The sequence below is a fragment of the Anopheles moucheti genome, chromosome X (genome assembly GCF_943734755.1).
Source record: "Anopheles moucheti chromosome X, idAnoMoucSN_F20_07, whole genome shotgun sequence".
In the NCBI taxonomy this organism is placed as follows: domain Eukaryota; kingdom Metazoa; phylum Arthropoda; class Insecta; order Diptera; family Culicidae; genus Anopheles; species Anopheles moucheti.
The window spans coordinates 12,225,938-12,242,934 of NC_069142.1; the positions used below are offsets into that span (position 1 = coordinate 12,225,938).

A 16,997-nucleotide genomic window follows, 5' to 3' on the forward strand; every position below is an offset into this window, starting at 1 on the left:
AGCGATGCGTTTGTGGCAGGTGTACAGTGGCGCCATCTGGCGCCGTTTGCTAGTGGTGACGTTCGTGTTACTGGTGCAGCTCGTTGATAGCGGCCAGATGGAGGAGCTGCAGTTGCGCAGCTCGGGCGGCGGAACCACCCGGTTCCGGGGCGGTGCGTCCGACTCATCGTCGAAGAGCAGGCAGCAAACAGGGCCGGCCTCGATGTACGCCGTGAATGATATCGAATGTCCGAGCTTTGCGGAAAATTCTGCCTGTCCGTGTTATAAGTTTGAGGATGGTAAGTTATGATTCTTTTCGCATATTGGTCTAGTCCTGATGTTGTTTAATAGCTAGTGAATAATTGTATTCGAATCACGTTATAATTTTAATTAAAAAGGTGTCAAAAAAGTGGGGTGAGCATTGTTATTTTAATTTTTGCATATAAATTTATAACTTTTAACATATGTTACTTTAAACATTGAAGATGTATCTGAATCATTGAACAGTTTCCAACCGTAAGTGCATCTTTAAACCCCGTGCATGTGTACGTTTTAGGTTCGGTATTTGCCAGTCGTACGTGGCAGTCGAGTTTAAGTCCTTCTGGACTACTTTAAACCGAAAATGGCACAACCCCAAAACACTACCTAAATCAATGCCAGCACTGTTGTTTCAGGACAGTAAGCATTACCGGTGCCGGTTTCGCTTGGTTTTAGGGGAAAGGATGATCGATGGAGTAGCACTCCGGGAGCAGAACAAACGAATGTACAAGATGAACATTGACGCGAGCAAATTACTCTTCGCCTTCGGCTTAAGCTTTAGCAAACGGAACGGAACTGCGGTCCGTTTGCTCGGGAATGCTGGGAAAGGATGCATATCGTGGCGAAAGGACCAGAGCATGTAGCCGGCAGCATGAAACATAACAATTCCAGGATTATTCGTTCGTAGCTTGTTTCAATTTTCAAAAAGCAACACATATTCGTGCTGTCTGTATGCTGACCGGAAAATCCCATGCGTCCCTTTTTGCCAAACCGACATTTCGTTTGCCCTTCCGCACAGTAAGGGGTTTCGTCATAACCGTCAGTATGGTGTAGAGAAATCGCTTCATCGCACGCAGAAGCGAGATTATGAGTAGTACGCCGGCGACAAACCCGGTAATGGGTTGTGTGATGTTGATGCTCGATCCGTGTCGTTGTACCGACCGTTCCAAAAACGCCTGTTTCTTTCGTGCATTTGGTGGAAGTTTTAGGAGTGCCTGGGCTCGGCACCGCCCTTTCGGAACGCCGCTGCGTGTATCTGGCCCCGATCGGACATGCGGTCATGTATGTCATAGTTCATCCTTGACTGATTTCTGGTCGTTTTGGAATCCCCGGATGGTGCGTCTTCCGGTGTGCTCGGTTCGGGTGCGGGCAACACTGCCGTAATCTTATGTTCAGGCTTCGTCTGTCGAGGCTGCCCCCAGGACCGGTGGCATCCAAGACGATGACTGGCTCGATGTCTTCTGCCAAGCATTTCGTAACCCTGGGCAATGCTTTCTGCCAGATAGACACCTCCCTTGCAACTCCCGGCACCGTACGTCCTCTCGTATACCGTCACGTAATAATTTCATTTCGAAGCCTGTACCAACAGTCGTATGATGAGGCGTGATCAGCAGATACGGTTTCGAGAGGGGTGGGTGGAAAAAAGAAAAGAAAACACAGTGCATAAAAGAGGGCTGAAGTGGATGAAGTGGATCGCACATGCCTAGCAACACGGAACGGTTGTGCTATGTATTTTTTATTACTCTCCCGCACACTCCACACACTTCAACACACTGCGCTTGCATACGCACAGGCGCCATCGATGTCACTATCCCTCTTTTGCCGTACTGCTGGTTGCATACATTCAGGGCGGTTAGATAAGTCACCGTCTGTACGGTATCGCAGTACGCAAAGGCTGTGGCAATAATCGCCATAATCGCCAGCTGTGGCAAAGGAAATTCTCATCTAGCAGGAAAATGGGTTTTCCACCCACCGGTCCCACTCGGGCCGCTATCTTCCATCGCTTGTTTCCGCTCATTATCCAACCATTCCTCTGCTTCCTGTGCTTCCGGGCGGTAATTTACGCTCATCTCGTAGCCCTCCCTACGCAGAAGTAAATCTTCCGCTAGCTTGTAAATAGTTCATCCAAAATTTAGCAGAACCACTGCTTTAGCGCACTAATGCATTCCATGCTTATCATTCCCATCGATTCTTTATTGGTCGGCAGGCATCTTTCTGGAGTGCCCAGGCATCACGTTCGCGGCCTTGCGCTCGACACTGCAAGTCATCTCGTCCCCGATACAGTCGCTGTCCGTGTACGACTTTGACCGTTCCGTGAAGACGCTGACGGTCGATCTGTTCCAGGGGTCAACCGGCGCCGGGATGGGTTCGGAACCGCTGGTAAGCGCAAACGTCAGCATACGACACCTGCAATTCTCTCACTCGAGCTTGCAGCAGCTGAAGCAGAACAGCCTGCTGCCGTTACGTTCGCACCTGGAGAGTCTAAGCATCATCAACGGAAAGTTGACACATGTATGTATTCTATCCGCAATATATGTAGGCGGGTTTTTTTACTTAAGTTTTTGTTGATAAATAATCATTATTTCATGATATAAAAATAAAAATCATAAATGAATGCGTGTCAAATATTTGCATTGCATACCATCAGGCGTTACAATTTCCATACAAGCAACATGCATTTTTAATAATTTATTTATCGTTTAATAGAACTATCAAATATTCGAATTGAAAAATCAGAATCATTTCGAGTGTTTTTTTATTTAAGTTTTTCTTGATAAATAATCATTATTTCATGAGATAAAGATAAAAATTATAATTGAATGCGTGTAAAATATTTGCATTGCATACCATCAGGCGTTGCAATGCAATAAGCACATTTAATATTTTATCTATTGTTTGCTATAACTGTTACCGTCAGACTTTCGAGTTGGGAAATCATAATCATTTCGAGTGTTTTTTTTAAACAACAATTATCCTCCTCACGCAGGTCCCGTCGAAAGCGATCGTAGGGCTTAAAAAGCTGATGGTGCTGGATCTGGATGCGAACGAGATCACCGCTCTTGATGATTACGCGTTTCATGGTCTACACCTGGTGAAGCTTAATTTAAAGGGTAACCAAATCGACCGAGTACCCACGAATGCACTCGCCGGGCTGGAAGAATCATTGGCCGAGCTGGATCTGTCCGAGAACCGGTTGCGCCAGTTCCCGACCTTAGCCTTGCGACAGCTAGAAAACTTGCGGCTGGTGCGACTGTCCATGAACGAAATCACATCGCTCGAACCGGACGATAGTTACTCGCGGTTCGGGTCACTCTCGTTCCTCGATCTGAGCCTCAACAACTTCGTCGAGCTGTACGCGGACATTTTCGGTGCGTTTCCGTACCTGAAAACGCTCTCGCTGTACAACAACTTCATCGAAACGGTGCACCGGGACGCGTTCGTGTCGCTGCACGAGCTGCAATCGTTGGATCTCAGCCACAACCGGATCGTTTATCTCGATCCGGATGTGTTTGCCGGCAATCGGCGCCTGCACACGGTGGATCTGAGCCGCAACCACGTGCACTACGTGAGCGGTGTGTTCGCCAACCTGCCGGTGCTGCGGGAGGTCTTCCTGAGCGAGAACAATCTGCTCGAGCTGACGGACGACTGTTTCGCAAACTCCACCGGTGTGAAGGTGCTGTACCTGGAGCATAACGCGCTGCAGCGGCTCGACGGCGATGCGCTTGCCTCGCTCGCGAACCTAGAGCAGCTGTTTCTGAGCCACAACCTGTTGGAGAAAATTCCGGTACGGTTTTTCGAATCGACGCCCGAGTTGACATCGCTCGCGCTTGATGCGAACGCACTGCTCGAGCTAGACGAGCGGCTGTTCCGGCGACAGATGAAGCTACGCGAGCTGCGCCTCAACGGGAACCGTTTGCGACAGATACGTGCCGCGCTGTTTGCACCCGCCACCGACCTTATGGAGCTGCACCTGCAGAACAATGAGCTGCGGGTGATTGAGCGCGGTGCGCTGAGGGGTTGCCCGCAGCTGCAGTACGTTAACCTGCAGGACAACGCGCTGGAGGAGTTGGATGCAGTGTTTGCCGGTGGACCGCCTCACTCTCCAGCTCACTCACCGCTGATGGCGGTGACGACCCACGGTAAGCTGATCAGCACGAAAGGGGACGCGGTGCCGGATGAGCTGCAGAGTGTGAGCGAATCGGCCCTGCTCTCGATACAGCTTAGCGGGAACGCACTGAAACACCTGCACGGACAGGCATTCCGTGGGCAGACGAGCGTCCAGATGGTGTGGTTGGAGAACAATCAGCTCCGGGCGCTGGATCGACTCCTCTTTGCCGAGACTGTGCATCTGGAGAAGCTCTATCTGAGGAATAACTCGCTGCTGGCTCTGGAGGCGGGTACGTTCGATGCGCTCACGCGACTCAAGCTACTCGACCTATCGTGGAACCGGTTGAGCGATCTACTGCCAGAGCTCTTTAAAGGATTGACAGAACTGGAGGAGCTACATCTGTCCCACAATATGCTCGGTGCGCTGAGGGCCAACGTGTTCGGAACGCTGCGAGGACTGCGGACACTGGATCTCAGCTACAACAACCTGCAAACGCTCGGTGCGGACGTACTGCAGCCGGGATTGCCGGTGAGCAGTGTGAACCTGCGTGGCTGTAACCTAACGCGGCTGGAACCAGGCGCATTCCGCGGTCTATCGAATTTGGCTGAGTTAACGCTGGAGGAGAACTTCCTGCCGGCGAACGAATTACGCCACCTCGATGCTAGTCCGGTGCGTACGTTGCGTCTCGCCGCCAACAACTTTTCGCTCGTGAGGGACGGTTTGCTGGAGCGGTTAGCATCGCTGCAGGTGTTGGAGTTGGCGAGATGTGCTATTGGGGATCTGCCTACGACGCTGCTCCAGCGCAACGTCAACCTGGTGCGGTTGGATTTAAGTGAGAACGAGCTGCGCGTACTACGCCGCGGTTCGTTCGCTGGCTTACACGTCTTTAAGGAGCTACGTCTGCACGGGAATCGACTCGTAGACTTCCCGCATCTGGCGCTTCTGAACGTCTCTACGCTGGAGGTGTTGACGCTGGCCCGGAATCAGCTGACCGCTATCGATTTTTACAAGCTCAGTGGTTTGCCAAACCTACGCACGCTTGATCTGCACGCCAACAGCATCACCACGCTGGGAGGCTTCACGGTCGACACGTTGCCGCATCTGGACACGCTGGACCTGAGCGGTAATCTACTGCTTGCACTGCCAGAGAACTTTTTCAAACACTCCGTCAGTCTGCAGCGTATTGACCTTTCGCTTAACCGGTTCGGACGCATACCCAACCTGGCCCTGTCCGAGGCCTCCCTCGCACGGCTGGCCTGGCTCAATCTCACCGGCAATCCCCTTCAACGCATCTCGGCAGATGGCGATCAGCAACGCTTTCCACACTTGCGCGAGCTCGTCATCAGCCGCACGAATCTTTCGATCGTAACCAGCAAAGACTTTGAGCTGTACCCGGCCGTACAGAGGTTACACCTGTCGCACAACCGCATCAATCGCATCTCACCCGGTGCGTTCGTTGCGCTCGCCAGCCTGCAACTACTCGATCTGAGCGTGAACGAGCTCGAACTACTGCCGAAAGAACGTCTGCAGGGTTTGCGGCTGCTCGAAACGTTAAACCTCTCCACGAACAGCATCCGCGAGCTGGACGAGTTCGCGCAAGATCTCCAGAAGCTACGCATCCTCGACGCCTCCGCCAATCAGCTCGAGCGCATACAAAAGAACGCCCTGAGACATCTGGGTGCGTTGCAGGAGCTGTATCTCAACGGTAACCGACTGGTGACGGTAGCGTCGGATGCGTTCCGCACGTTGCGCGCATTGACCACGCTGGATCTGCGCAAAAACTACTTTGAGTATGCACCACTTCGCGCGTTGAAGCCACTCGAAACACATCTGCAGCAGCTAAGGCTAGAAGGTGAGTTGATTGTGCAAGTATATCTCCAGTAAGTTGTACTGTTTAATGAACATAGGAAGATCTCTGTCCATGTGGACAACCTGAAAGTACTTTAAGGACTGGGAGATTCTCATTACATGGACATCTCGTAGAATTTGTCATCTGAGCAACTTCTCCATTGTCCTTCTACACATACGGGACCAAAAATCCTTCTGAGCATCTTTCTCACGAATGTGGCTAAGTTTGACAGTTTAGGATAAAGTCCATGTCTCGGAGGCGTAAGTGAGTACTGGAACTATAAAAGATCTATATAGTTCCTTGAGTAGGGATGCTACTTCAGACTGCAGACTAGTTGTCAGTCAGCACCCTGGCGAGGATCTTAACATCAAAGTTGTTGTCGATGCAGACATTTGACCCAAGATAGATGAAATTCTGGACAACTTCGAAAGTGCACTCATCTATTTGTAAGTGACCCCTGCGAAAGTTCTTATTTGTTGGCAGGATCAACTTGGTTTTTACCTCGTTAAACTCTGAGAGTTCCATCCAAGGTCACCTGACATGTGACATTGGTCTTTGCCAATCGTACCAGCTTGTCAAGTTTGGCCGAGATTACAAATCAAAACCTCTTTGCGTCATAAATTTTCACCTGCCTAGATGTCGAGAAGAGCTGTCTGAAGAGTTCTAGACATTCTTTCGGTTTTTAATAGTTTAAAATTAGTAGAATTTAAATCTTTTTAAACTGAAATTACGCACGAAAGTATGCAATTTGCCAAACAAACTCTTCTCTTTAATATTCTTAGTAATGTTGTAGGTGCTCTTAACATATTAGCAGTTTTGCTGAGAGGCTTTGATACAATTTCGAAGAATTTCTAGCAAGATGTTCATGTTATTAGGTTACACGTGACGACCGACAGCCAGGTGAGTTTGTTAGCGAAAGTCCAAGCAATTCCAAGCGGAGCAGATGCGATCAGGTTAAAGCCACTGAATTGTAGCTATCACCGACCGTAATGATAGCGTACATCAGTCGCTCGCTCTCACCCAGAACCGAACCGATGACCTGTCAAACCGATTGCGAAGCATCGAACCCATTCATAGAATCGCTTTCCACTTGAGAAACTTCCTCCTTGATGGTGCATCCGGTCGGTGTGGCGAGTTTAGTCACTGACTTCTACGCAATCTCACTCCAACGAGCTCCTCCATCCGGACGGTTGCTTACCTAATCGATTTGATTGCCCCCGGGCATATGTTCATGTTGATAAACGGAAAGGACACCCCGACACTAAAGCATCCATGACGCAACAAGTAGATGGACAATCGGGGTTGTACCGCATCCCGCCACCGGGCGCATCCGTTCGGGCTACTTTCGGTGTTTGGTTTTGTTGAGGAAAAGTTTTACTCTTCATTCTGTTCGCTGCCAGCCACCGCCAGCCGCTTCATAAAACAAGAACTGGCTAGTCTGAGAAAGGGAGCATCTTTCGGTGAAAGGCGGGTGCCCACCAAATGACGAACCTGTTGTTGCGGTGAAAAACCACAAAGAAACGTAACCGAAATAGTTTACTTCTCCACCCGCAGGCCCAGGCCGAATGCTGTCTTCGATCTACTTCGGCAGTGTTAAAGCGGTTGCTGTTTCCGACCTTCCTCCTGGCCGTCAAACCCAATCCGAATAAGATCGGCTAAAGTAAAATAAATGAATTGATGGTTTATCATAAATATTTATCGTCCACTTCATTGCCTCTGCGCCTGGAGGTTCGTCCACTCCCACCGGGGTATCTTATAGCGGGCGAAGTTTGATTGGAGTTTTTGCGATGCCCAATCAGGCACAGAGTTTTTGGTTGCCCAGCTGACGCTAATGTCGTTGGACATTTTGATTTTTCGATTTCTGCTAACGATTACGATTATGAGCCGTTCATTAGTGGAAACGGTGTGGATGGTCGGGTTGGTGGTACAATCAAACAGTGGGAAAAGGATGAAAGCGTACCCCCTTCTTCTTTTAGTTCAGAAAAAGTTTTTCCACTGCTTTGGTGACACTTTTACTGCCGATTGGGAGACCGTGTACCGTGTGCGCCGTATGGTGAAGGGACCTGAGCGGATGGGATGAACGTTCACGTAATGGAACTTACCGTTCAACTTCTGTTTCATCCCATTGCAGATAATCCGCTCATCTGCTCGTGCGATACGCAGGAGCTGTGGGAGTGGCTGAGCGACCACAGGAAGTGGGCCCGTGGTTACGACAACGTGCGGTGCGAACAGCCGGCCGAGGTGCAGGGCAAGTTGCTGTTGACGATGGAACCGCAAGAGTTTTGCGACGTGCCGCTCATCCTCAAGATCGCCATCCAGGACATACAGCCGTACTCGGTGCTGGTGTCGTGGCAGAGCAGGGAACACTCCGGTCTACACGGGTACCACATCATCTACCATTCGCTGGACACGGTCGAGGACGTAAGTAGACTTTGGCATGTGTCGATGGGGTTTATTAGAAAATATTCCATTAGCTGTTTGGTATAGTGGTGGGAGTGTTTTTAATTTTGTTTACACTGTAATAAGATGGACGAAAGATGTAATTGATGTTATCAGACGTCTTGGTTTTTAGGTAATTTTTATTTTTGCAGTAACAAAAACAATTTGAAAATGAATAAACTATTGAAATTGAATAGCAACACATAAGACAACGCGCCTAAAGTTATATAAAATAATCTTAGAAGCATTGCAATAGGGATAACGCCTAAAGCTATGCAAATTGTAAGACTAAGAATTGTAGGAATTGTATTCTTTTTAATTTTTTTTTGCAAAGTAACAGATGTTAAAGAACTTTTTTAATAAAAACGATAAGGTTAATAATTGAAGTGATATAAAACAGTTTTAAAAAGGTTACAATAGGGAAAACGCCTAAAGTTATACTAATTGTACGCCATGATATACCTTTTAATGCTACGTTTTAGATTTCGAGACAAGATGAAGTTTGTAAATGAAATGTAGATTATTTAGTATAGTATTGGTTCGTATAAAACACAGTCACGAATTATCTAAAAAGTTATGTAATTTTTTCAATCTTTATAAAAATGTTTCTTTTTCCCTACATAACATAGATACGCGGCAAAACGATGAACCGGTCCTCAAATTCGGCCAAGCTGAACCGGTTGTCCTCCAACACACGTTACTTGATCTGTGTCCTAGGTTTGGGTAGTTGGCTGACGCACCATAGTGACATCAACAGTTTGCTCAACCAATCGAACCAGCTGCAAAACCAGATCCTCAACAGCGGTTCGGCGGTGCACAGTGGCTACGCGGCCGGCGATCTGGACGCGTCCCTCTCGAACACGCTGCTCTCGCTCATGATGGATACACCGACGTCCCGGTGCACGGAGGTCCGTACGCTGGACGCGATCGGACCGAACCCGCTCGCGGAAGCGGACGGCATGTCCGGGCGCAGCATCATCCACTCGATCCTGACGCGACGGCTGGGCCTAATCGTGGGCTGCTGTCTCGGCATTGTCGTCTTCATCGTGCTCATATCCGTGCTCGGGTGGTTGAAGATTAAGAAGCAGCGGTTGGAGGCGGCCAAGCGCCAGCAGCAGCCCCACCAGCCGGAGTTCATTTCCTACCGGCACTTTTCGATCCCGAACGATGAGCACGGCCGGGACGGGGTGGCCGGTGCGCTAAGTGCCGGAAGCGGTAGCGGCGGCGGTGGTGTTGCCCTGCTCGATGGGCATCCGTCGTTTATTTCCGGTGCCGTGCTCGGCACCACCACGACCATGAACGGCGGTGGACCGGACGAACACAAGAAGCTTTTCCTCACCGACAGTTGAAACGTGCGCCGGGCGGATGGGGTTGAGCGGGCTTCCCTCTCCACGCTGGATCTGGTCAATTACAGCTAAGCGCGGCGGTGGAATCCGGGATGCTACGGTATGGGTTTTATTTTCTAACACAAACAAATCAAAACGGCAAACAACGTGGGAACGAAACGATATAGTAATAATCAAAATCATGGCGAGCAAATGGACAAACAAGGGTGGGCTGAGTGCTGTTCCAAGGGGTTGGAACGGACTCAGCAGAAGGTGCGGTGTATCAAAACTTTGGCGCGGGATTAACTGCCTGGCTGGGAACGTATTTCCACGAGTTGTTACATAATGAGTTTTGTATATCATTTTAAAACTATTTGTAAAACGATTGAATGGAAAAAAAACTCCAACACTTTTATTCCGGGAAACTTTTGCTTTTGGACTGATGCGGACATGTTAAAAATCGTAGAAAGCTGTTTCAAATATGCTGCAAACCGCGATATAGTTTGTAGTAAAAATTGGATGCGATATGATCGCATCTCATGTTGCTTCTTTTCGATTGTCTCAAAATGATTTAAAGAGCATTTCATGTTATGCCCATTGCATACTGTTAGGCGCATTGAATGCGTTACAAAGTATTGCAATCCAAAAGGTGTTACATGTTTGCTTCATCTGTTAAGCAGCACGGGGCGAGATCGATGTTGCTGCACACAGGCACTCTGTTTAGGGCACCATTAAATTTTGGCTTCAGTTGTTGAAATGTTGTTCCGCGATCGTTACGAAAAGAAGTCCCCCAAAAACGCTTTCGACAAACCAAACAAAAAAATGAGAAAAATGTTGACCAAAGTCTCCTTGTAACTGGAATGCAGCATCTTGCACCAGGAAACTGGGAAGCAGAGAAAAAGCAAACATTTTCCAGCAAATATGAAGAAAAAAACTTATGTAAATATTTTGTAGAGACAAGATTACTGAGCTTTACCACGGTGCAAAGATGGGGCATCTAATGGGAATGTATGATGGTGAGGTGAATAGGTAACCCCAGTTGCATCGAAATGGAAGATAATGATTCGTCCTTGGTTTTTATTACCGAATATGTCAAATGGTGGCCACGTTTCCTCGCATGAAGTTCGAATAATGAAGCAAACGAAAGTGAAAACTCCCGAGCATTATCAGAGGATCATTATTTTTTTTAGTATGAAAAGGACTTGTTTCTTTTATTGTATGATTGTTTTGAATTTATTTATTGCAATTCAAGTCATCTAAAACAACAATAATTTCGGATAGGAATTTAAGCCTTTTTGGTTTATCCTTCATATTTATTATTTAACCTTCGTTATCGCTCCTACTTTGTCGGAGGATTTAAATTGACAAATGGAGTGAAGATAAGAGAAAGAGTTAAGAATGAGTAAACAAATGAAAGTCTAGAAATCAACACTTTTTCCACAGTAACATTTAGTTTTCATTTTACTGTCACTATTATTGCTTTTGTTAAATAAATAGGACACTGAAAGATTAGAGATAAAATACAGAAGTTATCTCTTGAAAAACTGCCAGCATGAGTTGTTTTATTATCTTTTGTGGATATTTTTTTCTGAACCTGTCCGATGTTTTTAGAACAATGTGACGGTTCATAGTCAATGTTCAGTTACTCTTGGTACAAAGCGAGTACAGACAGCTATAAAGACTTGGATAGCGGTGCGATGGCGAAAAAGAAGCAAAGATTATCTTTTCGCTCGTTTGCTGATTGAAGGGACATCCTTTGGCACTGCACTTTGTTTCGGAATTTATTCGCGTTCTTTCGGTCATGTGCAAGGCAGCGCTCCGTTCGTTGTTCGCCTAACATTTTTGTAAGTTTATCATCCTCGATGAGTAAGATATACTGCCCGGCCGTTCTAATAGGGGGAAAATCATCGATTTTCCACTGCGTTGCTGCTCTCATCGAAAGCAGTTGTCAACCGCGCAGCTGGCAGAACATAATGCACACAGTGGTGGAGCGTGCTTCCATCATTATCCGTAAATGATTGTTTTCGATTTGGAAGTGTGTTAGAAAGAATGTTTATCGAGTGTCTAAGAGAAGTGAACTCTTACCCGGTTTGACCGGGGATGTATTTTTGTCGCTCTTGCTAAACAATAAATATTACGGACCCAATGGATGGGTTTCTAGCCAGTAAACGACAATGATTTGAGTTGTTGGTGGAACTTTTGTACCATTTTGGGGGAATGGGTGGGTGTAATGCTTGCTAGAAAGCTTTGTAATTGCGCATTAATGCAGTAGCCATTTTTGTAGCTGAAATTTTGAATCTTTTAATGGAGCTTTTCTCTTGGATTGAGTCCATTGTTATTATTTTGAAAGGGAAGTGTGCTTTTTCCAACACATGAAAGAGTTTGAAAAATATTTTTTACTTTGTTTTATGTTTTATTTAGTCGGTAGTTTAATTGGCGGGTAGATGTTCTAGGTTTTATGTGTAATTTGTATCAAATATGTCTTCTGTAGTACACTCTTTATGATGCGAGGTGTTTGTGCTTTTGTTTGCTTCACCAACCTAAACACATTTATAAAATTGGTTGGACAATTTGGAACATTTCTCTCGAGAGCTCACCGTACATGCCTAACCGTATGTAATATGTTCAATCGGGCCATCCGGTACCACCAACAGTCCTATACTGAAAGCTTTCGGAAATGTCTGTCAATGTTTCATAAGCTATTAAAAGTGATTCTAAAAGAAAAGAATAAATTATACGAACTTAATATCATTTTTTAAAAAGTGTTTATCTTCAAATGTAAATCATATATTCATTGTTATGTATTCGGTTTTCTTAATGAACTATCACGAACCCATAATACCTGTAATGGAATTCTCGTTGGTTTGCAAAAAAAAGGGTTTATGCTTTAATCAGGCAATCTAATAGAATTGTTTGCAACCGTTGCTAGGGAATAATTAAAATAATATTTAAACAAAATCATTAGAATGTAAGCAAAACAAATTTTGGTGCTAGCTAGTTAAAGATTGGATCGATTTACTTTTTTGTTTGTTCTTCCTTTCGCACAGGTTGGTAGGGCAAGTTACAAAAATCCCTCACTTTTATATAGTTTTTTAAATGTATTTTTAAACGAGCTGCTTGTAAAGGATATCAGAGTAATTTTCTAACAGTAAACATATGAAATTATGCAACTAAGCTTTTTGGAAAAACCGTTCTATTCTTTTCAATATAATTTAATTCACGACAAAGATAAAATAATCGAGGTTAAGGTCTAATAATTAATTTAATTAGGAACCCATTGTGCGTGAAATAGCAAACATGTCTAAAATAACGAAAAGCAGGAACTTGTTTACCAGAATCACACTGTTTAATTATATTCATTATCAACTATGTTTTGTTTATTTGTGTGTTTAATTTAAAGAATATTATTGGTAAAATGTGTACTCGTGGATATTTATTTCTTTCATTTAAAGGTTTTAAATCATTTGTATGCTGGAATAGATTTAAAATTGTCAGCAAAAACAAAACCCAATAACAGGTATACTTTTATTGTTCTAATTGCAAGTGCTTAAACGAGGTATCACTAATGTATAGGGACTTGTGATATCCTTGGATGAGCGCATCTGGCACGACCCAAACCGATGAAGCAGTAAGTAATTTAAAGTAAATGAAGAGATGTGAAAAAACGAATGTAGACGAAGAGACAGAGTAAAAAGTAATACACCCAGCAGCACTAATGCGGTTTAAAAAAGGGTTTTTAGTTCCACATGAAGAATCAAAACCTACAATCAAAATCCAAACCCACAGAATGTCACGAATACTTTTCCAATGTTGTACATAACTGCATGAGGTTTTGCGCTATCACAGTCGTGTGCTAAAATGCAAATCGAAGGTGTCAGTTTATTTTATGTTGAAATAAGCGACAAAAGTAAAAAGATTTTACAAATATAGCCGATGAAGTTATTAAGCTGTTACAGTTGTGTAGCTTCATGGTAAGCCTGGGTTAAAGATGAGCGGTCCGAATGTTCGAATTTCTTAGTTGATAGTGAATCGGTTTTGCAAATAATCAAATGTATCTCCCTCATCGATAAGCAACCAAATCAAACTCGTGAAAAGCCTAAATACTAAACCAGACCACGGCACACTGCTGTAAAATGACAAGGTAGCAAGCATCAACCAGAGATCAGCTGATCCAAAAACTATATTGTACGCAACTCATGAACCAAAAACGGAAATCAATAAAAAAAAAACACACACACACACTTTAAAAAAAAATGGTAAGTTTGGGGCTGGAGACGTTACTTTCCCGAGTTGGAAAGCGTAGGGAAAGTGCGATAGAACATTGTTTTATTACGCGAAGGTGGCTTGCCATGTGCAAATGGCAGTGCAGTTCCAGATTAGGCCAAACACTGAAATAAGTAATCTAAAGTGTAGAGAATCCATTCCATCCCGGCATCCCGAAAAACAAGAGTGCGAGAGTGAGAAATAAAAAAAGGTGGGAAAAGAGTAAACAGAAAACCGGTGCAAAAGGAAACGAAATAAAGATGGAAGAGATAGACAGATAAAGAGAAAGAGGACGAGAAAGAAAGGAAAAAAGAGAGAGAAAAATAAAAGAAGTAAGAAGAGAACAGTAAATAGGAATAAACCAAACAAACAAAACGTTAGCAAATAAAATTGTATTTATTCAGATTTTGTGTTTCACCTGAGGTTATCAACGGAATGGTTGAATGGCGAGGCCATCCTTCCTATGTTCCGATGCCGTTGAGAACGTGAACAGAGATCGAAGGACGAAAATGTGCGAAACAGCCATGATAAAGAAAATGATGGTAAAAAAACATTAAATATTCAAAATGCTGTACCACAAACCCAGTGGCACGAATTAAACACAACGACAAACGTCGAACAATGTCTGTACGAGAGCGTATGCGTGCATGAATGATACCGTGTGTGTGCGTATGTGTGTGAGTGTTTGTATGATTGTTTCTGCGCATCTGTGTGTGCGTTGCGTGTGTTCGAATACTATTACAGGTGGGGAAAGGGTTGATGCGGAAGGTGGGCAATTACGAAATATTAAGAATTTAAATTCGATTGTAAGTAGCCAGCGAGATTTATGAAAATGGTAAATGGTATCACATTACGATCCATACGGAATACGGTGAATGAAAACGATTGGGACATGAGGTTAAGCACTGAGCTGGTGGATGACGGTGGAGTGAAACTGATGATCCTAAAAGAAAACACAATAAAAAATTCATAAACGAAACAGTATTTGCGAAATCTTTCGTTAGAAATATTTTAGTAACATTTTCCGAAAACTATAATTTTCTAAATTATTTGTTATTATGATTAAACAATGGTTTAAAAAAGTTCATTTCATCTTCTAACTAGTGCAGTTGATCAATTTCTTACAACCTCTCAATAAAATATCAATGCGATTGCTGTTGTAACGATTGTTGAAAATTTATGTGCATTATGTGCCTGAAAGTATGCAATCAGCAATGCAAATTATAATTATTCAATTACTAAAGACACACATTGGCTGCTTTGGCTTACGTTCAACCCGTTTAAAGAACAATCCAATGAAATGTGACAGTTTGAAACACTCAGCAAACAAAACTCCGCATAAATAGTCAAGAAGTCGTCGTGATGTGTTTATTTTCTCCACAAAAGGTGTTTCTTGCCGTTACGCAGCCCGTACACAGCCATCGGCCATTTTCCACTATCGCGTAAAAAATATACCGAAACGCGTTAAACCGTACAGAAATCAAACACTTCTGGCAGGTTCGTTTCACAAACCTTCGCCCTTCTGCGGATGATTTCGGTGAATTTTAATTAAAAAGCAATGTTTCACCATTTTCTTTACCGAACCAGGGCTGACGAAGCACTTGAGGAACGAAAGAAGAACGAAGAAAAAAAAAGAACACCTTTCGTACGCGTGGAAAACGTCATCCGTCCACCGTTTTGGTTCGCAAATGTAACCTTTTCTGGTGGGGGCAGTTTGCTGCCCGCCGGCACCATAGTGTGGGTGGAATGGAAGCAACCGAGAGCGACGAACCGGAACCAGACGATGATGAATGAAGCCGTTGGTAAGCTTTTAATTGATTCGTTTCAAAAACACAACACTGGCACCGCGGCAAGCAATCGGCACGGGCACGACCGGAGAGAGAGTTGCGCTGGTGTGCTGAAAAATGATTTGCACCGCAGGTTGGATAGGGGTTTGGGTTGGAAAAACCGATGATGATTGGGGATGGAAAAGATGCGAAGCGAAAGTGTAATTGGTCAGCCAAGCGGAGGAGTGTCTTGTGATGTGTCGCAGTGGATGGAAGGCCGTTGAAGGGGCAGAAGCCTTATCAAGGGCCCAGGATGCTTTTAGAAGGAAGCGTACTGCCTTTGTATGTGTCTTTTTAATTTACTAGCTTTGGCAGTGCAAATAATTAGAGCATTGTAGCAATAATTCCATACTGCTGGTGGAGTTACAATGTAGTATTACTAGATGGTTAATATTACTTGTTTCTGTCAGCTTTGGGACGGGTTCAACAAACGAGACTTTGTGTTTTAGCCTCTTCAGGTGGGGCGTATACTTGAGATTTATTAAAGATAAGGTTGCTAAACCATTGTGTCAAAAATTTACTCCTTCTCTCACAATAAATCCGACTGCAAAAAACATTATTTCTCTGGACTCATTTCGAATAAGCTTCGTTACATTGTTACTTGAAGGACTTTAATCAGAGAATTCTACCTCAAGTAGTGCCTACAGGTGCGTCCGCTTCCTCTGTAGAAGCAACAAGAAGTCTTTACGGTCATGTAGTCTGATCTAGTTTCGTTTTTTCCTGATTATCGTAAGTGTACAAAATTACGGAAAATTTTCGGTGTAGCATTTTCATCGAATAAACCCATTTGTTTTCACCTTGATAACTTGTTTTGCTGGGAAATTTACAGAGTTTTGAAATATTAGTTTTTAATTAACTTGTTCAACATTTTTTAAAGGCTGAAGTATTTTTATTTATGGGTAAATACCACGATTGCTGATGTTTAAATAATAAGATGTCGGAATAAAATACATAAGATTTTTTTCAGTCCATGATGCATTGTGCATTGTGTAAGGTTGAAAGTGTGTTTCTTGTACCAAATACAAACTTCAACACATAATTTGTTTGAATTTATTCCTTTTTCTCTCTCTATTGTTAGCTAAATAAGTTGAAACGTAGCGCAGTGTGCAGTAAAGCCCGTCATAGTTGAATCTTTTCATCCTACCCATCGAGGTGGGATAGTGCCGGGG

At 44.4% G+C, this 16,997-nt stretch overlaps 1 protein-coding gene across 1 annotated transcript; it reads left to right on the forward strand.

The window, feature by feature from the left end:
- The first annotated feature begins 4 nt into the window (after positions 1-4).
- LOC128306635 (toll-like receptor 7) lies at positions 5-9,923 on the forward strand. The gene is made up of 5 exons (XM_053044200.1): positions 5-278; positions 2,225-2,529; positions 3,005-5,978; positions 8,107-8,396; positions 9,044-9,923. Exons 1-5 carry the CDS (start codon positions 5-7, stop codon positions 9,761-9,763), a joined length of 4,563 nt encoding a protein of 1,520 aa, XP_052900160.1. The 3' UTR covers positions 9,764-9,923.
- Positions 9,924-16,997: the final 7,074 nt, after the last annotated feature.